This window comes from Camelina sativa, chromosome 6, assembly GCF_000633955.1.
Source record: "Camelina sativa cultivar DH55 chromosome 6, Cs, whole genome shotgun sequence".
Taxonomy (NCBI): Eukaryota; Viridiplantae; Streptophyta; class Magnoliopsida; order Brassicales; family Brassicaceae; genus Camelina; species Camelina sativa.
Window position 1 is genome coordinate 20,340,325 of NC_025690.1, and position 23,013 is coordinate 20,363,337.

At 34.3% G+C, this 23,013-nt stretch overlaps 3 protein-coding genes and 1 pseudogene across 3 annotated transcripts; all 4 read left to right on the forward strand.

Moving 5' to 3' along the window:
* Positions 58-5,072, forward strand: LOC104792530 (kinesin-like protein KIN-5B). Its single transcript, XM_010518711.2, has 20 exons — positions 58-487; positions 562-717; positions 795-1,369; positions 1,459-1,615; positions 1,699-1,768; positions 1,869-1,945; positions 2,017-2,070; positions 2,158-2,238; positions 2,325-2,436; positions 2,510-2,596; positions 2,668-2,843; positions 2,927-3,088; positions 3,191-3,298; positions 3,382-3,540; positions 3,626-3,709; positions 3,800-4,005; positions 4,096-4,197; positions 4,273-4,382; positions 4,452-4,603; positions 4,711-5,072. Exons 1-20 carry the CDS (start codon positions 182-184, stop codon positions 4,903-4,905), a joined length of 3,129 nt encoding a protein of 1,042 aa, XP_010517013.1. The 5' UTR covers positions 58-181; the 3' UTR covers positions 4,906-5,072.
* On the forward strand, positions 6,109-6,955 carry LOC104792531 (zinc finger protein ZAT11-like). The gene has a single exon (XM_010518712.1). It carries the CDS (start codon positions 6,241-6,243, stop codon positions 6,787-6,789), a length of 549 nt encoding a protein of 182 aa, XP_010517014.1. The 5' UTR covers positions 6,109-6,240; the 3' UTR covers positions 6,790-6,955.
* LOC104699282 lies at positions 15,050-15,814 on the forward strand. The gene is made up of 3 exons (XM_019246408.1): positions 15,050-15,196; positions 15,345-15,684; positions 15,786-15,814. The coding sequence occupies exons 1-3, from the start codon at positions 15,050-15,052 to the stop codon at positions 15,812-15,814; spliced, it is 516 nt and encodes a 171-aa protein (XP_019101953.1).
* On the forward strand, positions 17,973-18,768 carry LOC104699283 (annotated as a pseudogene).

Here is a 23,013-nt window from a genome sequence, read left to right on the forward strand (position 1 = left end):
TTTTTTTTTTTTTGGTTCGTAGTTCGCGAAGAAAAATTGAATTATATTGAGAATTCGAATCTCTGGGATTCTGAATCAAAGCTTTTTCTCAATTGATTAAGGAATCAATTTGAATTTCTTTATGTTTTTTTTTTTTTTTTGGATTCAACAGAAATCGAAAGATCAATTCAGTTGAGGAAGGATGTCGTTTACGCCAGAGGCTACAAGGAAAAGTGGAGTAGGAGGAGTGATTCCATCACCAGCACCGTTTCTAACTCCTCGTCTTGAGAGAAGACGACCTGATTCTTCTTTCTCTACCCGTCTCGACAGAGATAACAACAACAAAGAGGTTAACGTTCAGGTGATTCTTCGATGCAGACCATTGAGTGAAGATGAGCAGAGATCTAATGTTCCTAGAGTCATCTCTTGTAACGAGATTAGAAGAGAAGTCAATGTTCTCCACACTGTTGCTAATAAACAAGTCGACCGTCTTTTCAATTTCGACAAGGTTTCAAGGATTCTTAATTTCTACTTTTGATGGATTGGTTCGTTCTGGTCTTTGATGTTTATAGTTATTTATAGGTTTTTGGTCCTAAATCACAACAACGGTCGATATATGATCAAGCTATTGCACCTATTGTTCATGAAGTTTTGGAAGGTTTTAGTTGTACTGTGTTTGCTTATGGGCAAACGGGAACTGGAAAGACTTACACTATGGAAGGTGGAATGAGGAAAAAGGTATTTATAGAGTGGTTCCTCTTGTATTTTGTTTTCCGCTAGTTTGTTTTATGATTCGTGTTTTTTGTTTTTGTTAGGGAGGGGATTTACCTGTGGAGGCAGGGGTGATTCCAAGAGCTGTTCGTCATATTTTCGATACTCTTGAGTCCCAAAACGCTGATTACAGTATGAAAGTAACATTCTTGGAGCTTTACAATGAAGAAGTTACTGACTTGTTAGCTCAAGATGAGTCGTCAACATCTTCTGAGGATAAGCAGAAGAAGCCCATTTCTTTGATGGAGGATGGGAAGGGTTCTGTGGTTTTAAGGGGTCTTGAAGAAGAAGTTGTGTATAGTGCTAATGATATATATGCTCTTCTTGAACGAGGCTCATCTAAAAGGCGCACTGCTGATACTTTGTTGAATAAGCGAAGCAGTCGGTCACATTCAGTTTTTACTATCACTGTTCACATTAAGGAAGAGTCTATGGGAGAAGAAGAGCTGATCAAATGTGGCAAGCTTAACCTTGTGGATCTAGCGGGATCCGAGAATATTTTACGATCAGGAGCTCGGGATGGCCGTGCGAGAGAAGCTGGTGAGATTAACAAGAGCTTGCTTACTCTAGGTCGTGTGATTAATGCCCTTGTGGAGCATTCTTCCCATATACCTTACAGGTACTTGCCCTGTTCGAGAACTATTTATGAGTCTATTGTCATACTATTTGCGTGTCTTGAAACATGATTATGGATCTTCATCTTTGCAGGGATAGTAAGCTGACAAGGCTTTTACGGGACTCTCTAGGAGGAAAGACGAAAACTTGTATCATTGCTACAATCTCTCCATCTGCTCATTCCTTAGAAGAAACCTTAAGTACTTTGGATTACGCCTATCGTGCCAAGAACATCAAGAACAAACCCGAGGTTTTATTTACGCTACCATATCTCATCTTTATTTATCACTGTATCCTTTGTTTTTTTCCTTCTAACCAAACGTGTCTCTGCAGGCAAACCAGAAAGTATCCAAGGCTGTGCTGCTTAAAGACCTTTACTTGGAAATTGAGAGAATGAAAGAAGGTTTTCAAACATAATGTTCTGTGAATATTCTCCAGTTTCTCTTTTCAATATTATCAAGTGAGGTGCTGGATTCGTTATAATTATTGTACAATCGATGCAGATGTAAGAGCGGCAAGGGATAAAAATGGTGTTTACATTGCACATGAAAGTTATACACAAGAAGAAGCTGAAAAGAAGGTATGTTCAAATGACGACACTTAAAAGTTTATATTTATTTTATCATCAGCTTAATGATTCTTTTGTTGCAGGCAAGAATGGAGAGAATAGAACAGTTGGAGAATGAATTGAATCTCAGCGAAAGTGTATGTTTGCTTTACCTTTTCTCTTCTAACTGTTAGAAACTAAACTAATCTTCTCCTGTTGGAACTTAAATGGCTTCTCTTATGCAGGAAGCTTCCAAGTTCTGTGACCTTTACGAGATTGAGAAAGAGAAGTTACTGGACGTAGAAAGTGACCTTAAGGACTGCAAGGTGATAAAAACTCCAGTAATTGACTCTCTAGATTATGCATGCTTTGAATGAGATTTTTCTTGACTTTTAAATTATTCATGATCCAGAGAGACCTGCATAATAGTAACAAAGAGTTGCTTGAACTCAAAGAGAATTATATCCAAGTTATCTCAAAGTTGAAAGAAAGAGAAGTCATCATCTCAAGGATGAAAGCCTCAGGTATTCTAACTCATAAAGAAATGTAAGTCCTTCCCCTTTCTTGGATCAGTCTCATTGATATTTTCTTGGACAGAGACTTCTTTGATCGACCGCGCAAAGGGTTTGTGTTCTGATTTGCTGCATGCATCAGACGATATAAGTTCGTTGTTCACGAGATTAGGTACTTCTTCTTTCCTATGTCTAGGGCTGAAAACAAGATCTGTCAAGTGCTGATTTTACTTGATTCTGCAGACCAAAAGGATCAGCTGGAATCCGAAAACCAGAGCATGCTTCTGCAATTTGGTTCACAGCTTGATCAAAACCTTAAGGATCTGCATAGAACAGTTCTTGGATCAGTCTCTCAGCAACAGCAACAATTAAGAACTATGGAGGAACATTCCCACGCATTTCTTGCTCATAAATATGATGTAAGAAAAAAGACCATACTTATGTCAGTTCACTTTTTGCTTCGGACCATTTGATCTCACTAGTGGTTGAATTACTCACGCAGGCAACACGGGATCTGGAATCAAGATTTGGGAAAACAGCAGACACATATACTTTAGGAATAGCAGCCTTGAAGGAACTATCTGAAATGCTACAAAAGAAGGCCTCCTCTGATCTGGAGAAGACGAACTCCTCTATAGTATCACAAATAGCGGCTGTTGAGAAAGTATGAACAAGATCTAGCTATGAAATATTATCACCTCTTGCTGTGAATTTCTATTTCTCAGCATTTGTTTTGGTAATAATTCAAGTGCCCTTCTGTTCTCAGTTTCTCACTACATCAGCAACAGAGGCTTCTGCAATCGCTCAGGAAATCCACAATACACTTAATGATCAGAAGAAGCTCTTGGCACTTGCCGCAAGACAACACGAGCAGGTGCTGTAAAAATTATTTGCTGGTTTCTTGTTAGTTTAATTATTTTTTTTCTGAAAATTTAACTGTGTTTTCAACTTATCCAGGGCTTGATCAGAAGCATGAGATCTGCACAAGAAATTTCCAGTTCGACTTCAACCATTTTCAGTAACATCTACAACCAAGCCCACAACGTGGTGGAAACCCTTAGAGCAAGCCAAGCAGAGAAATCAAGACAGCTTAGTGCTTTTGAAATGAAGTTTAAGGTGAGCTAAACTCTTAAAGACTTCAATTGGATATGTTCTGAGAGTCTTACACTCACAGACAACCCATCATCTTTACCGAAAACAGGAAGAGGCTGAAAGAGAGGAGAAGCAAGCCTTAAATGATATCAGTCTGATATTATCAAAGTTAACTTCAAAGAAAACTACAATGGTGAGTATTTAACCATTAATAGCTCCACTAGGCTTTAATTGTTCATTTGTTGAATCAAACCTTAAAGACTGATGCTCTACGTGTTTCTAGATCTCTGATGCATCAAGCAATATCCGGGAACACGACATACAGGAAGAGAAGAGATTGTATGAACAAATGTCTGGTATGCAGCAAGTCTCGGTTGGCGCAAAGGAGGAATTGTGTGACTATCTAAAGAAAGAGAAAACCCACTTCACGGAAAACACTATAACTTCAGCTGAGTCAATCACAGTCATGGACAGTTACCTTGAAGATTGGTACAAATTCCATCTCCCCACTGTTTTGGGTTCAAACGTCTCACTTAGTTTACATTCTATCTTCTCATACAAACATTGTATTTACTGCAGCTTGGGAAGGGCCAATGATTCTAAGAAGTTGTGGGAGACCACTGAAATAGGCATAAAGAACCTTAACTCGAAGTATCAACAAGAACTTAATGTCACAATGGAGTAAGTTTTTTCGTTTGGTATCCATGCTTCTCTCTGTTTCCACATCATTACACTGAATAATATTTCTACGTATAGGGACATGGCAAAAGAAAATGAGAGGGGACACGATGAATTAGCATCCACATTTTCCTCAATGGATGCTAACTTTGTTACTAGGACTAATGAACTTCACGCAGCTGTTAATGGTAATCTTCCCTACTCAAAAACCGCATTTGGACTCTCGAAGAAAACGTTCTAATCCTTGGTTTTTATAGACTCGTTGATGCAAGACCGTGAAAACAAAGAAACAACGGATGCCATAGTTCAGACTTGCATGAACAAGGTCACATTATTGCAAGAGAGTCATGGACAAGCCTTATCAAACATCAGAAACAAAACAGAACAGTCTCTCATAAAAGATTATCAGGTACTGAAGCAGCCATAACAACATAAACTTGGAAAACACTAAAAAACTCTATATTGTGATCTATATGTGTATATATTTAACAGCAAAGCTTTTGATACAATGACCAGGTTGATCAGCACAAGAACGAAATACCAAAGAAACAGTCCATAACTGTGCCAAGCCTGGCTTCGATTGAGGAGATGAGGACTTTGTTTTCGCAGATTACTCTCAGCGAAGATCACACAAGTTTGGAGAAAAGATCAACAAAACAGGGACAGGACGAAGCTAACAACAGAACTCCATTCTTGGAAGTAAACATATGAGTGATCAGACAAAAAAAGAAAAAGCTTCAAGCTCTGGCAGTTAAGTTCATTAACTAGATGAGTTTAGAAGATCGAGAGTGTGTAAAGGTTGTTATTGTAGTACGCAAACTTATCTTTTACATAAAACCCGGTATGCATATTAATTGCTGAAATCTCAGATTTTGGAATGACGTCACCGGTTACGGTTGATTTGGCTAATTTTCTCATTTGAGTCAACCAAAAATGAAATATGAGAAAGTAAACAAAAGAAAAGTAAAGACTTTTGCATTGCTTCTACAAGAAAAAACATAATAAAGTCAAGAAAATAAGCACATATTTCTAATTTATCACTTTTTAAAATACAATTGCTGTCATCAAGAATCCGTCACTGATGACGATCTCAAATTAATCTGACTGCCTTCGAGCTCTTAACCATCTAGGTGGAGAATGTATTATATACAGTATTAAAAAAGGCTTTAGGTTGGTCTCTAGTGCATTTGTTTGACCAAATTGAATTTTTCTCAACGAACATGGCGATGATTTGTATTAGAACTTGCATCTGAAGATTAGTTTTGTATATTTGTTTTGCGCTAGTTTGAAGGTTTAGTAGTGTTTTCTTGACTATGCATTAAAATACGGAAAAACAGTTTACCAAAAACATAATAAGTATATATTACTTATTTAGAGCTGTAATTTTCCAATCATTGATTTAAGAAAATATGATTAGGATACAGTTTTTAACTAAATATATATGGATGGGTTGGGTGTTTGATGTTAATTATTTAAGTAATGACTGTGTGGTAAGCAAGTCCATGAGAAACCAAGTTGCTAGATTTATTCTGTGTTGTGTACATTTGTTGACTGACTCTACTACTTTATTTCAGATTCACACCTTAGAAGTTTCTAAGAAGCGAGAACTATGTGATGATGCATCACGAAAAGGCGATATTACCCTTGTTATTCAACCCTCGTGGTATGCATTGTGCCGGCGGTCGAAGGCTGATTACTGAAAATGTCAAACAAAACAATTACAAGTCAAACAAGCCGCACTACTTAACTTGTTTTTGTTTTTTGACAATCGCACTACTTGTTTATTGTTAGAATATTAGTTTAGACGACTTCTTTTGGTCAAACTACTAGAAAGTCCAACTTTTTAGGTATTGCTGTTATATTATAAATACATTACTTCTGAGTTCTCAACCTTCATTACAACATTCTCTCAATTCAGGTTTCTTTTTTAACAAGCAAAAACTCAAACGTCTACTTTTGTTTGTTTGTTTGTAACACCTCTCAAATCTTAATTTACTTTGCTTTCTTTGTTCTCAAAATCTTACCAAACCAAGAAAAAAAATAAGTATGAAGAGAGAAAGATCTGATTTCGAAGAATCCATCAAGAATCTAGACATTGCAAAATGTCTGATGATATTAGCACAAACCTCCATGGTTAAACAGATCGGTTTGAACCAGAACCAACATACAGATAGCCATATGAGCAACCGATTCGAATGCAAAACGTGTAACAGGAGATTTTCTTCGTTTCAAGCCCTTGGTGGTCACCGGGCAAGCCATAAGAAGCCAAAGCTCACTACCGTTGAGCAGAACGAAGTGAAACATCTTAGCAACAATTATAAAGGAAATAATCATTTGCACGAGTGTTCGATATGCGGTCAACGTTTTGGGACCGGACAGGCTTTAGGTGGTCACATGAGACGGCATAGGTCAAGCATGAAAGTCCAGCCATCGTTCATCTGTCCCGTGGTTCCTACCATGCCTGTTTTGAAACGATGCAGTAGTAGCAAGAGGGTTTTGAGTTTGGATTTGAATCTGACTCCGTTAGAGAATGATCTTGAATATATTTTTGGGAAGACATTTGTCCCAAAAATAGATATGAAATTCGTTCTTTAGTTTTTTTTTTCTTTTCTTTCTCTCAATCATTTGTATTGTAATTCCCATTTTTTAATTAAATCTTCAAACGTTAATGTAAAAAAACTTCATGGTATGTATAAGTTCGTTCTTGGTTTTTCATGTACTATTAAAAAAAATTATAAATTATAAATTATAAATTTCCATTCCTGGAGTACAACGTATTCATTAGCGGGACAAATTTTGGGCCCATCTATGCCTGATTAGGAATTGTTTTTTTTTTTTTTTTTTTTTTTTTTTTTTTTTTNTGATTATGAATTGTAAAACGTATTATTTCTTGGCTTATGCGTATAGTACGTACATACTACATAAATACGCTATGCAAAAATATAGATGTTAAAATCTAAGACGTTGTCATTTCACTGATTTGCTTATATATATGGTAGTAATGAAAATATATTACGCATAATTTAGGATTAGTAATTTTATTTCCTGTATAAGATGACACATTAGTCTTTCTTTCCACCCTATTAAGCGGATGTTTTTTTCGAATTAATAGGCTTAACTGGATATTATTTGTCTTAGTTTTCGTAAAAATAATATCTTATATTTATAGAAAATTTGTATAAGCGTCAAGAAAACATGTTAACAAAAACATTCAATAAGCTCAACAATCATTATAAAAGTAGTAGTCTAGTAGATACTAGATACACATAGACATAGTCACATAAATTAATGAGAGAACCATTGTTTTGTCTCTAGTAATTCTAATTTGTAATTCTAATTGTATATCAGTTAATATTTTGTAATTTCTAATCAAGTTAATTGTGTACAGTTATCCTTTGCACTTTAAAACTTATTATGGCTAAACGGGAAGTTAGTACTTAATAAAAAAAAATAGGAAAACGACAAGTACTCTTGACACTATAGAGTGTTAAGTACCGTTTAGAATGTTAAACGGTACTAATATTATTAACTAGTACAATACTATAACTACTCCTGTGTTTTGTTTTTAAAATATATACATGATCACACACCCTATTTGTTAAGTCAAGTAAATTATCTGTACTAACCTTTACTTTGTTGCATGCAACTGTACCATCACTTCCTTTCTCTTTTCCCACGGTGCATTTATAGTACTAACTATAAGTATATTATTTCATTATTTGTTAAGTTAATTAATATTAGTGATGGTGCAGTTTTTGGCTTTAGATTCAGTAAAATCCAATTTCTAAGCCATTCATGATTATGAGAAAATTAGATTTTCTAAAATTTAGGAAAACCAGATTTTGGAAGATTTTAGCAATTTGTTCATAAAATCTAAAAACCATATTTTAGGAGTTTTTCAGCGTGACATTTTTTTTATATTTATTTTCTTTTTGCTAATATATAATTATTCTAATTTCCTTAAATTCTAAAATAAACTATACAACCTTTTTTTTGTGCGACGACCAAACTAAAACCTATTCTACGGGTATTTCCTAAAGACTTGCATATTTTTTATTATTAAACTAATCTCTTTTATATAATTTATTTACTACTATAAAAGAGCAACTTTTCATACTTGTCTTCTACATTCACATAAATTTCATTCCCATCGCATGAGTGCAAACATCTCTACAAATTAAGCTTGGATTTTGCGGTAAATTTTAGTCTAACACCATTATTTATTTATATCAACACCATTTGTTTAGAAATTTTTATTTTATTGTTACGATGTTTACATTATAGTTTATTATAGGTATGGCTTATCGTGGACAATCATCAAATGCGAGAGAGGTACCTATTTAGCTGAGATGTTTATTTTCTAGTGATGTCTATCCTACCATAGTACAAAATTATCTTGACTAATTACGTGTATGTAAATAAATAATATGATATAAAGCCGAAGCTTCAATGGACCGATAGTATGGTTCATCATTTTCTTGAAATATATGAGACTGAGATGGAGCTTATTAATTGGCGTATTGGCCCTCTAAAGAAAGAGAGTAAGGCGAGAATTAGAAAAGGATTTCAAGAAGCCACAGGTCACGATCTTGATTGGCTTCCACTAAAAAACAAATTTTACAATCTTAAAAAGCTTTATGATGTTTATCGTCGTCTGATCGAAAAAACTGGAGTTGGACTTGATCCCACCACTCAAGCTATTGACATGGACGACGGATGGTGGAAGGAACGTATTAAGGTAATATTTACATATCGTATCACATGATTTTGTTAGTTAACAACATATAGTAAACTAAATTATTGAACTTTAATTCTTTTTATTATATAGGAAACACCAATTGCTTCAAAGCTCCGAGCAAATCCTCTTATCGACCTCGATAGAACGGATCGGCTTTTCAGCACCAAACACATTGGTACTGATGATGGATACTATCCAGGTTCCGGAGTGGATCAGTGTACAGAGTCAGAGACCGCTACTGAAAATGATTCTGAAACCAGTGAATCTAGGAAATGATTTCGATGTGCCTTCAGAAAACCTGAGCGAAACACCGTCTTCATACAACCAGAGCTCAAAACGTGTATACGGAAACTCTACACGTCCTTCATCTTCAACACGTAAACGAGCAACGTCAAAAGTTTCATACGACTTTGTGACAAATGATGCTTACAAGAAACGAACAGAAATTTATGAGCAAGCCCAAGATAACAAGTTGGAACGTGCAATTGAATCGCTACTAACACTCCCTGGACTTCAATATGACTCCTCTTTATATTGGGGAGCGGTGAGTGTGCTTCAAAGCAACGAGACGCATGCACGTGTTTATCTAACACTACCCAATGACGATGCTAGGATCAAATATCTTGAGCGGACAACAGGAATAAGTCGAACAACTGAATAGGCTAATGAATAATATTGATCAGAAGAAAACTTTTTTTATTTCACTTTTGTTGAATGTTTTTAGTTTGCCGTAGAATAATGATTTGTTTATTTTTCTGTTGTTTTTGAAATTAATAAATATCTTCCATTTTCATCTTAGTAATTCATATCTGTTTTTTTTTTAGAGGGAAGCGTTTTACAGAATGCTTGAAGATGATGAGGCAGAAGATGGAAGCATTAACTTTGGAGAATCATTCATGGATCCTTACTCCATGAGTATAGAAAGGAGACCGATGAATGTAGATCCAGAACGTGGCCGAAGATACGTATATGAACTAATTCATGGTCATGAGCAACAATGCTACGTCATAATTTGGATGTATCCACCAGGTGTACATCCAACTATGTGAAAAACTTAAGGAGGACCATCACTTGATGGACACCGATGAAGTAAGCATCCAGGAAAGAGTTGCTATTTTTCTCACCATATGCGCTCAAAACGGAACTCAGAGGTATGTTGGAAAAATATTTGGTCATTCACAAGAAACCATAGGCCGAAAATTTCACGAAGTGTTGAATGCTCTCGAACACATGGCGGTTGAATTGCTTAGACCTGGTCCAGAAGAGCTCAGTCAACCTAATCCAAAGTTACAATCTGACAGAAGGTACTGGCCTTACTTTAGAGGTTTTATTGGTGCAATAGATGGAACACATGTTCCGGTCACCGTTGTGGGAAAAAATTCAGAAAAATATTGGAATAGGAAAAGCGGCACAAGTATGAATATCTTAGCAATATGCAATATAAACATGTTGTTTACATATGCGTATATTGGTATTCCCGGATCTGCTCATGATGCTAAGGTTCTAATGCTAGCAATGGAGGGGAATCATCAATTTCCAACTCCACCTACGGGCAAATATTATTTGGGAGATTCTGGTTATGCTCTTCGACCTGGATTCCTTACTCCATATCGAGGGGAAAGATACCATCCTAGCGAATATAATGGAGCTAGACCACCAAGTAGTCACAAAGAAATGTTCAATAAACGACATTCTTCACTGCGATCTATCATCGAACGGACTTTTGGTGTATGGAAAGCAAAATGGCGAGTTTTAAGAGAAAAACCAAGGTATGCCATACATGTTCAACGAAAAGTTATTGCTGCAACAATGGCATTACATAATTTTATTAGGTTATCAAATCTACGAGATGTTGACTTCGATTCAGACCGCATAGCTAGTAATATAGCTGAAGAAGATTATAATTCAGATGAAGAATTAGAGCAAAACAATACTCCAATGCAGTATATGGAAGGGATTCGGGATGAAATTTCTGCATCATTATGGAGTTCTCGATGATGATGATAGTAATTTTGCAGTAATGTATTTTCTATATGCAATAAACGTATGTTTTTTTCTTGCATCATTGTATTTTTAATCTTTTAATAAAAATTAAAAATCATTATTTTATTATTTTTAAAATAATTATTATACATAAAAACCAAAACCTAATCAAGTCACCATTCAAGATTTTGCAAAAACTAAAATCTACACAAAAAATCAAAAACTAAAAAAATCAAAAACCAAAATCCAAAAGCTAAAAACCAAAATCTAAAAACTAGTTAAAAACCAGTAGGCATCCATGGCCTATAATTTACTTTTTCCAGAGGTTAGAAAATGAGATTTTCTAAGTTTATCATACTTTAGTTTACGTTAGCACATCTCATAATTAATTTGCCTATTCTCCACTTGCATGTTTTTTTTTTCTTTTCAATTTGGTTAGTTTTTGAATGTGGGAAATGTTGTTTAGTTTTGAGGGTATTAGTTGATGCGTTTTTCTTTTTATTAAGTATTTGTTTTATTTTTTGTCAATTTATATCTAAAGTCAGCATTAAATTTTCAAGGATAAAAAAAACTTTTAAAATTGGTGAGTTCATCATCATCGAGGGAAAGAATGTCAATTAAACAGACATTATTCGTTTGGTGAAGACTCGAGGACCGGTTTCTGTCGAAATAGAAGTTACTCCGGAATATTCAATGAAAGTAAGTAAATTTCTTACATAATTTTTCAAATACTAATTTTTATTGACATAATTTGGATTTGACTTTTGACTTTTGTTATCTTTTCTTTTTTAAATAGGGGGATATTATGTACTATGGGCCACCCGAAAACTCGAAAGTTGAAATTCACATCGTGTTACTTACCAAGTATTCAACAAACAAAAGTGGCGTATCCTATTTCGAGTATCAGAACAGTTGGGGACCCAAATGGGGAGTGAATGGTTTTGGAAAATTTGCAAGAAGAGTCATTTTGCCTGCTGGAAGACCCTTCTTGATTAAATCCTACATGTATCCTGAGGTATGCATGTGCATAATTTCATTCTGTCTAACTTATGATTAATTTACTAATTTTATTATTATATATAATAAACTTTTACTAAATTATGCAGCTTCTTGATCAAGTCATGGATGTATGAGGACCAAAAACCGCTAGTAAGTAATATATTCTTGTACTAAATATTTAGTTTACTAAATTGGTTTTGTGTGATATGAATCGGAAATCATAAATTTAATAGGTTACTGGAATAAACTTAAAATTAACATAAGCACTCATAACAGTTGTATATACAGGTACCCAAGTGCTGTATCACATGGAGCAGCGAAATGAGCATACTTTGGTTTTAGAAGCGGTCTTATCTATTATGTTGGTTATGCACCAATTTATCTTATATATGGACTATGGTGCACTATAATTCTACGAATTTTAGTTTATTAAACAAATGAAAACCATATTTTTGGTATTTTGGTATTTTGAGAAAACTCGTTTTGTATTTTGTTTTACGTAACTTTTAAAGACTTTGTTCTACTACTTATGCAGTTATGCCGTACCTTTTTATATGATGCTATCAAACATAGTAACCATATGTAATCTTAATCTTAATATATATAAAACATAAGTCACTTACCGACTTACTATGTTTGATATGATATAAAACACAAGTCAAACATATACCATATATATGTAAATAAAATAATAAGTTTTCTTTTCAACATTCAATGTAAAGTAATATAAAACACAAGTCACTTACCACGAATATCAAAGTCACTAATTATCTTATTTATCATGTTGCATTTTTGGGTATTAAAAGACTACACTGCTAATACTGATCACAAGGATAGATTATTATACTACAGCTTCTACTTGCACCTTAGTACCTTACACAAGCACCCATAGCTTAGACCTTACTCCTAGTTGTAGACTCACTTCTACAAGCACGGTTAAACTACTAAACATTACACAACAACAGCTAGACTTGACAACTCTACTTATAGCTAGACTTGCGCCAACCTTACAAACAACATAATTCAATGGCCTATCTCAACTAATAAAGCCCATTGTCTCATTAATACAAGATACACAAGCTACAGATCGACTTGCCAAAGAACCTGTACCGAACAATGTTTTTTTTACCAGTTACTATTACATTCTTGTATTTTGTTGTAAATGTCCCCAAACGAGGATCACTCTTTCTGGTAATAAAAGCATTCGAGATGTTAAAAAAAAAAAAAAATTAATATAATTTCAAAATTAAAACACTATAATTTAAACTCTATACGATTATTATGGAAGTACATATATAAAACTAATATTATCTTATATCAAAATTACATCAAATTAACATTACAATAAAGATTTATGGATTTTATAAAGAAAACCTAAATAATGCTCATTATAAGTGAAAATGTCAAATCGTAATTTTTGCAATTTAATTACTAAACAAAAAGAAAATACATTATTAATCTTCTAAATAATAAATAGCCAAATAATATTTAATATTTAATTTACCATATTAATTACTATGTTTTACATCTCATCTTTGGTAGGCGGTAATCTAAGTTTAACAAGATAAAATTGAAAAGTATGGACATTTACCTAATTAATATATTCAGAGGGGTGGTAATGTAAGAAAGAAAACTATAGACCAGTTAATCTTGATGACAACCAGTATGCTGTGAAACCAGAAACCACCAGAGAGTTCATGGCCAGGCTATCTATGGAGTCCCTAGAGGGATTCAATGAAATAAATAGTACAAAATATGTTTTTTTAAAGGTTATCAAAGCCAATTTTCACTTCTCTGCTGGCATCATGTTTTACATTACCTTTCAAGGTAAGCTACTATCCGATGATGTCTTAAAACAGTTCCAAACTAAGGTTTGCTATTGCGCTGAAACCGCCGATTTTATCTCATGCGAACTCAAACCTGAGAAAAGAGGTAACTCTCGACATGACTTGGTCTATCTTTGTTTTCTTGTCTGTTGTTGAGAAATCATTTTGAAACTGCTTATAATATTGTTTTTGGCAGTCCACTCCATTGAGGCTGCAGATAAAGAAGATCCCAAGAAACCAAGGTATATCTATCTATCTTGTCTTTTTAATTTACTTTGATGATCGTCTTTCCCTTTTTGTTCTCTCCTATGTTACTAAAGGTTCTTTTACACTCTGCTGAAAGTTGTTTTCTTGCTGTATTTATATCCTCAGATTGACTTCAGTGGAGCCATCTAATGTCTAATACTGGATCAGACGCAAGCACAAACCGAGTCTATGTTATGTAATGACACTTGCTACTATTTCCCCTGTTCGTTTCTTGTCTTTAGAGTCCCAAGTTCTCATCAGACGCTTATGTTATCTTATTATATTTTAATCTATGTATTGACGGTGTGTTTTAATTTAATTAGTCCAACAGCGAATTCAAAGTTTGCTAATCCCTTAATTATGATAGAGAGCAACGGTTCTCTCAGTCCAATTTTTCTTAGGTTGTTTTCAAATCCCATTTTTGAGCCGTCCTTATAGAACCGGATACTTTCGGTCCAGTTGGATGTTTAAAATTAAAATGGTCTGAATTTTGATAAAAGATTATTTTAAAGGTTCAAATGACATTATTAATTTAGCTTTCTCATATTTCACTCTTACAGTCTTTTTTTTTTCTTTCTTTTCTCTCATTCTCCTTTCTCATTCTTTTAAAGTTTCACTCGTTCATCTCTTGTCTATAAATTAATCTTTTAGCAAACAAACCGAATCCTTTAAACCAAATGTTGAGCCAACTAAGTCAGGCCTAATGGAAAAAACAAAAAGAATATGATTTATTACCTACACAAGCCCGTTGTTGTTGTTGTTGTTGTTTTTTATTCTCTTTTATTGTTATTTGTATATCTGGATTAGAGTAATGTGTCTCAGCCGTCCGACTGACAATTAACCAAACTACGTTAGCTGTATCAAACGAAAAAAAATTATAGGGCTAGGGTTCTTGTATTTTTGTTCATAAAACACGCAAAGCTCCTTCGATGGCGGATGATTTTCCAGGTACGAAACCAGATCTGTAATTTTTTATTTTATTTGGAAGGATGTATGTATACATACATATATTGGATGAAATCCCTAAAAGTAGTTAGTCGGTACGGTGTCAGATTGGAGAACGATGGTGCATCCTGTATATTTGCTATACAGGGAAGATGAGTTTTCTCGGAAAATCTATTATCCTTCTATAAGACGCTGTGCGGATGAAGACAAGGTCTTGGCGGAGGAAGAGTATCGCATCTTAAGGGAACAAGTCCATGAGTCCGAGGTTTTTTCATCTTTCTTTTAGTGTATGTTTGGTTCTTTCTTGCTTGCTATAAAATCTACTAGTGTTTAAAAAAGTCAGTTTAATTTCTTGGAAAATGATTCATCATCATATTGGTGTGTGTATTGTTTTAATAAGTAATAATCATTAGGGGTTTGACATAGATTTCACCAAGTTCCGCTGCGCTTTCAATTACCTACCTGTTGCTCTCGATGGAGACGACGAGTTTGGTGGACCAGGAACCAACAGAGAGTTTATGGACAGGCTGTCTTTGGGTTCCCTAGAGAGATTCAATGAAACTAATAGTACAAAATATGAATTTGACAAGGTTATCAAAGTCAATCATCACTTATCTGCTGGCATGATGTTTTACATTACCTTTCAAGCTAAGCTGCCCTCCGATGATGTCTCTAAAGAGTTCCAAGCCAGGCTCTGCTATTGCAGTGGTACCCCTGATTATATCTTATGCCAACTCAAACCTGAGAAAAGAGGTAACTCGACATGACTTGGTCTATCTTAGTTTTCTTGTCTGTTGTTAAACTATCATTTTGAAACTGGTTACAATATTGTTTTTTGGATATGTTTTTGGCAGTTCACTCCACTGAGGCTGCATATAATTAAAGAACCAACGTATATCTATCTTGTCTTCTTCTTTACTTTGATGAGTCTTCTTTTCCTTTGTGTTCTCTCTTAGGGTTTTTTTTTTACACTGATGAAAGTTTCTTTCTTGTTATATTGATATCCTCAGATTGACTGACACTGGAGCCATCTAATATCAACTGGATCAGACGCAAGCACTCTTGTGATAAATTAACCAAGTCTATGTTATGATGTAATGACGCTTGCTACTACTACTACTTTTGCTACCAATCTAAGACAAACCGAATCTCTTAACCAAGTTGATTAGCAGGCCACTAAGTCAGGGGTAATGGATTTTGTTTCTTGTAGTGATACTACATGACGCACTATTTTTTCTTTTCAGACTATTAAGCAGATTGTTGGCAACTCAACTAGCTATAATATATATTCTTTTCGAAGCAATGCTGACTTTATAAAACTGAAAGTGGTTTTGATTTTAACAATAGTAATACTATTACTAGTCAAATAACAAACATAGAGAATACCCAAATAACAGTCGTTGTCGTAGCTCAAGACATATATATATATATATATATATATATATATGATCATCATACAAAATTCGAAAACATATTATCTCTTGGTTTTGGCAGATTTTTAAGACGTTGTTATTTCACAGATTAATTTGCTTATATATAGGTTTAGAAAACTTGTATAAAAACATTCAAGAAAAAAATATTAGCAAATATGTTAAAGCCAATATTTCTAAAATATTAAATTTATGTATTTTATTTAATGTCATGCTCGTAACATTGCAAAAAATAACAATAGCAACTCACTGACACTAAAGAGTTAGGGGTTCTTGTATTTAGTTCATAAACGCAAAGTGAGAAATCTGATTCGATGGGGGATAATTCGGGGTATATATGGCCATGATTTACCAGGTACGAATCCAACTCTGTAATTTGTTTTTAAGGATCTAATAATGCATTTATAGATCCCTAATTTGCGGAGGCCCCAGATTGGAGAACTACTCTGGAGACTGTGTATATGAAATACGCGGATGATGATGATGGTAGTAATGATTAAGATGGTTCAGGGAGGAAAAGGTATTATCCGCATATAAGACGCCCTAAGGATGAAGAGCCTAAGATCTCAGCGGAGGAAGAGTATCTCCTCATGGAGAAACAAGTCCTAGAGTCCAAGGTTTTCCATCTTTTCTTTTCTTTTCTACTTTTATAGTACTCTAAGTCAGTTTTTTTTTTTCTACTTTTATAGTACTTTTCTTTTCTGTCTTTTTTTTCTTTCAATTTGATGAGTTTCTACACTCTCCTGAATTAATGTTTTTTGTTTGTTATATTGATATCCTCAGATTGACTCATGCGCCATTTAGTGTCTAATAGTGGGTGGTGATCAGACCGAGAACCGAGTCTAGTTATATAATGCATGACCTATGCACATGGAATTCTCATCAGCTCTATATACACACATTAGTTGCCGACATAGAATTAAGAGTTTTTGCTTTGTTAGATTATACAAAGCTATCAGATCATGTATCGTTCACCTTGTTAACTTTCACTTCTTCTTTTTTTTTGTTTCCACACCAGATATATTATAGCTAGCTGATGATTGTCGATTCTCAAATGTGTGGGATTTTGATAATGAAAACGAGTTTTCACTGTAAGGCACCTCAGTCCCATTCCTTCCTAGAGTGACATTTACATTGTTAATGGAATGAACAGTTTTATCATCTACATCGGCAGCCCTGGAAGTTTCGGGGTAACCGCTCAGTAAATTGATCAGACAGGGGAAATGTGAGCTAGAATACAAGTTGCTGGTAGGAATATCAGGTTCATGTTTCTTGTTTAGAAGTAACTCTGCCTCGGAGCCATCCAAATGACACTGATGAGGACGCTTAGAAGCATTACCATTAGCCATCTAGCCAACACTATATGAATCTATGACTACTCTTATAGCCATCCAAAAGCTTTGGTTTTGAAATGACTGCAACATAGATTGAAAGAGCTTTATTATTACTAGTCTTTTAATTCAAATTTGTAAACAGTTACTAGCTTCAAACTAACAAAATCAATCAAAATTAGCTCAATATCCATAATCTTTTACGAGTTAACCTGAAAAGTGAAAACATTCATTAATATATCTGAGGGTATTTACGGACAAACAAAACTATAAGACCAAAATGCGAAGAGTACAAAACCTAGAGTGTTAATTAGGGTTATTGTTTTGTTCATAAAACGCAAAGGATGGGGGATAATGAGGGGTCTGATTTACCAGAGACGATTCCAATACATATTTGCCCCCAAAAAGAAAAAATAGGCTCTATACATATTATCAGGTCTCAGATTGGAGAACTATGGTTATACCGGTAGAATTGCGATACAAGGATGACGGTGATGTTCCTGGGAAAGATTACTATCCTTGTATAAGACGCCCTAAGGATGAAGAGTCTAAGATCTCAGCAGAGGATGAGTATCTCCTCATGAAGAAACAAGTCCAAGATTCCGAGGTTTTCATCTTTCTCTTCTTTTTTTTTAATGGTAAATTTCTTTTATCTGCTTGGGAATAATATTGATTCATCATCTTGGTGTGTGTGTGTGTGTGTGTTTTTTTTTAAAATATCTTTAGGGGTTTGACATCGATTTCACCAAGTTCCGCTGCATTTTCAATTACCGACCATATGATCTCGATGCCAATATTAATATTCCTTTGGAACTAGGAACAAGCAGAGACGTAATGGACAGGTTATCTCGGGAATCCCTAGAGAGATTCAATGAAATAAATAGTACAAAATATGAGTTAGTCAAGGTTATCAAAGCCAATTTCACGTCTCTCCTGGCATCATGTTTTACATTACCTTTCAAGGGAAACTACTTAATGGTTATGACTCCAAAGAGTTCCAAGCTAAGGTTAGCTGTCGTGTTTTCCCCGAGACTATCTCATGCCAACTCAAGCCTGAGAAACAAGGTAATTCGTGATACTTGGTCTATCTTTGTTTTCTTGTCTATATTGAGCTCAATTAGAAAACTGGTAATAATATTGTACTTGGATTTGTTTTTGTCTTTTTAATTACTTTGTTGAGTCTTTTCCTTTGTGTTCTCTCTATTAGGGTAAGGGGTTTTGAAACTCTGTTGAATATTTTTTGTTATATTGATATCCTCAGACGATTGACACATGAGCCATCCAATGTCTAATACTGGATGGTGATCAGACACAGTCTAGCTAGTTATATAATGCAAGACTCATGCCCATGAATTCTCATCAGCTCTATATATACACATTATGTAGTTTTCGGCATAGATCATTTGTCGCCCGCCCTGTCAGAGTTTTTGCGTTTGTAGATGATACAAAACTATCAGAATCCTTCACCTGGCTAACTTTCACTTTCTGGTTTCAAATAACAATCGCCGTGCGTAGCTCAATACATATGATCATTATACAAAATTCGAAAACCTCTGATAAATTGATACACATGTAACTGTACATACTTGCTATACAAGGATGATGATGTTTCTTGGACAAGGTATTATCCTAATATAAGATGCTCTAAGGGCATCTCCATCCCTAATACTATGAGAAGTGTCTTATCATAATTAAAAAATAATATGTAAAAAAGAAACATTATTCTAATAATTGGATGTCTTTAAATTTGAGATATTGTGTTAAAAGTATCTCTGCCAAGACATTTTAAAACATAATGTACTAGATTTAAGGACACTCCCAATAGTATTAGGGATGGAAATGCTCTAAGGATGAAGAGCCTAAGATCTCGGCGGAGGAAGAGTATCTCCTCATGGAGAAACAAGTAGAAGAATCCAAGGATTTCATCTTATATATCTTTAATTTTCATGCCAACTCAAACCTGAGAAAGAAGGTAACTAGGTAAGTAGTGATGATTGAATTCTTGTCTCTGGTGATCAATTTGAAAGTTGAAGTTCAGACTCCATGTTTTCACAAAACATTTTTTTATTGACTGTGACATGTGTTTTAAAAGTTGAAGTGCGAATTCGGGTTCGTTATATGTTCGTTCGTCGTCACTTGTAACGAGATTAAGCTCCAAATGTGATAGAGCAATGATTCTCAGTCTATTTCTTTTGCAAACAAACAAGGGTTGTACTAGGCCTGAGCATAAATATCAGACTCGAAAACCCGACCAGAATTGATTAAAAAAATTGAGATTCAGTTGGTATCGGTTTGCAAATATTACTGAAATAGATACTAAAAATATTTTGTTTTGGCTTTGGATTCGATTCGGGAAGCATCTGAACCCGTAAAACTAATATTAATAGTTCACTGGACCCAAAAAGGTAGAAAAGTCTAGATGAAACAGTTGGTAGACTCTGTAATGCTGATTTGTTACTCGTGGGTCTTTAACTAGTCGTGTCATGGTCGTTTTCTCTTCGAACTAGGAAACTGTCCCTAATTCATTGATCATTTTGAAGACAACTGATGCTGAAGAATAGTGTATTTATTTCATGCTCATAACATTGTAACTAATCAAAGATCACAAGCTAATTTTAAGTAAACAGCTGCACAACGGGTATCCATTATCCGTCTTGAGAAGAAGGAAAAAACTCGTTTCTTTACAAGTACCAAACATGTAGCAATTACAATATTGAAATCTAGGTCATATAGTTGACAAAAAAAATTAACACTGTAATAAAGTTGACTTCAACCAAAAGTTTAACTTTGCGTGTTGAAGAAAGTCAAAGGTCCTCTGTTTTGAAGCACGCAATTAATTGCCACTTTTAACGACCAATTTAAAAGAGTTTTAATTACTAAACATGTGATAGCCACCAATATTTCTCATCGACCACTATCAGTATTCACCACATGCACATGGTCCACATCTATAGTTTTATTATATATATTCATGCGAACAAATACAGATATATAGAGACAAACATGTAACATATGCATGCGCGGCTTCAAACATGATATATGAGTCCTTTTATAATATTGTAGAATGTATAGTTCGATGTATATATCGAGTTTTTGGTTCTGAAAAGTTGGTGACTTTATATATTCAAGGTTTATATATAAAGGGACCTACTGGTTCGGCTTATGTGCATGTAGATGTCGATCCATATGCATGCATTTATTTGAGAAGTCGTCTCACCTTTTCATCAAATTTGGATGAGTTTTGGAATCGCTAGCTACGGGGACAATTGTATATTCGTATAACCATATATAATACATAGGACATATATAGCCAAACATGGATTCATCATCATGTGTGCAAATATATATGAGATATTTCTCAGCAAGGTATATTCGTATATATGCAATGCATAATGCATATTCCCCACTCGCTAATCTGTCAAATGCTCGTTTTTTGCTCAATTCTATTGGTTAGTAATGGGCCAGAATTGTGTGTGACCACCACTAAAACTGCACAATCATAAACAATGCATAAATAAATTGAGGAATTTCTATTTGGATGCATGAAAATATGAAATGCTCAACTCTATTGATGCATGAATCACGTATATCACACTAACGTTTATATATCAATACTTCCTAGCTAGAATGCATAGCCCCTACCTACTAACTAATATGGAATATCCCAATTAGTTCAACAAATCATTGGTTAATACTTAATTACGCCACAATATAATATTTAATTAATACTTACATACTTATTTATCTATACATATGGTTTAGGTCGGTGGTAGTGCTTTCCAAAATTTTAGGACTCTAGTAAAGATGGAAATCAATCCCAACGAACCCGATGGTCCAAATTCGATTAATTGTCTGCATTATAGATCGTAAAAGCATTATTTATTGGTCTCAGTGGGTTGTTTAGTCATCAAAATAACTAAATTAATGAGATTAATGTTATTCTTATATTACCTATATATAATATAATTAATTAATATCAGCATAATGCTTGATTAGACGAATCATAAGAGAGTTTAAATCACACTCTGCTTGGCATGAAGTGCATTTCATGTGATTCTCGTGAATGGGAAAAAGCGGGGGATCATTCACGTCATTGCTTAGCTAGCTAGTTACTATTAACCGAGTGTACATGTCAATTAAAAGCTCAATGGAACTCCTAATTCAGTATAATAATTATTACTGGCCATGGATCACGCATTTATATATATGATCATATAAATGTTATAACGGTAAATTAAAGCACGGCTCTGATCGGGTGCTAAGTAAAGTTATATCATCTTCACGATGTAGTCTATACATGCATATATACTACTTGGAATGTCTCATAACACATACTGATGTATTAGTTAAACTAACTTCGAGCCTTCGAGACTACCCAACCCAAGGCTCAGCAGTTGCGATTGCTTCCAACCATAACCACACTCATAGCAATGGAGGTCCTACCACAATTACTCCATTTAGTTAATTAGCATGAAATTTATGACAACTAAAAATAACAATAATCTTCAATTATATATTACTTAGAGCAGTTCCATCGGTTTGATACCGTACGCATGAGTATACTAAATATAATACTTTAATCATTTTATAATATATAAATTTTTAATTTTAATTTTTAGTTACTTAAAAAAAGAATAACCAATCTTATCAAGCCAAGTATGAGAAACCCATTGTCAGTTGATTCTCATTGTTTCTCCTGTAAAAAACGTTTCTAGCCTTCTCTTCTCTTTTCTCTTCCTTTTTCTTTTTTTTTCTCTTTCTCACGTGAGAGATTCACCTACATACAAACTGATGGAGCTGCTCTTATATGTTGAACCTTAAACATTCTAAATGTTTTATGATTTTTTTTCCCTTAAATTAGTAATCTTATAGATTATGTACAGCCTTGTAGTAGTTTATGTTATGTTTATTCAATTATTTACAATAGCATAAATTTATTAGTCCTTTCTAACTTAGTACAGTAGTTTCTTATTTTTATCATAACTGGATCGGGAACACTGACCGGGTGATGGGTGTAACTACCGGATGCAATCCTCGTTCAGTCCACTGTTGTGTAAAGTGTCATACGGCAATTCCTATCTTATGGGATTGCTTATATTGTATATATTTGGTAATTTAAATGTCGTAGTTTTTTATTCACAAATTTATCCCATAGTGCGCTTCAAGGCTAAATGCTTTTTCCAAGTAGAAACTTCAAGGGAAAAAAGAAGTGAACTAAAGTCTTAAAAAACTAATACTGAAAAAAGGCCATATAGTTTCCATCTGGAAACTTTTAAGAACAACGTGGATTAGAATTACATCATACTCAATAGAATGAGAGC

What these genes read in the sequence shown, in the direction of transcription:
- LOC104792530 (XM_010518711.2), top strand. Translation starts at nt 182, where the DNA reads ATGTCGTTTACGCCAGAGGCTACAAGGAAAAGTGGAGTAGGAGGAGTG. An exon ending in GTCTTTTCAATTTCGACAAG is followed by an intron (nt 488 to 561) that starts GTTTCAAGGATT and finishes AGTTATTTATAG; the next exon opens with GTTTTTGGTCCTAAATCACA. An exon ending in ACATCAAGAACAAACCCGAG is followed by an intron (nt 1,616 to 1,698) that starts GTTTTATTTACG and finishes GTGTCTCTGCAG; the next exon opens with GCAAACCAGAAAGTATCCAA.
- LOC104792531 (XM_010518712.1), top strand. Translation starts at nt 6,241, where the DNA reads ATGAAGAGAGAAAGATCTGATTTCGAAGAATCCATCAAGAATCTAGAC.
- LOC104699282 (XM_019246408.1), top strand. Translation starts at nt 15,050, where the DNA reads ATGGTGCATCCTGTATATTTGCTATACAGGGAAGATGAGTTTTCTCGG. An exon ending in AACAAGTCCATGAGTCCGAG is followed by an intron (nt 15,197 to 15,344) that starts GTTTTTTCATCT and finishes AATAATCATTAG; the next exon opens with GGGTTTGACATAGATTTCAC. An exon ending in ACTCAAACCTGAGAAAAGAG is followed by an intron (nt 15,685 to 15,785) that starts GTAACTCGACAT and finishes TGTTTTTGGCAG; the next exon opens with TTCACTCCACTGAGGCTGCA.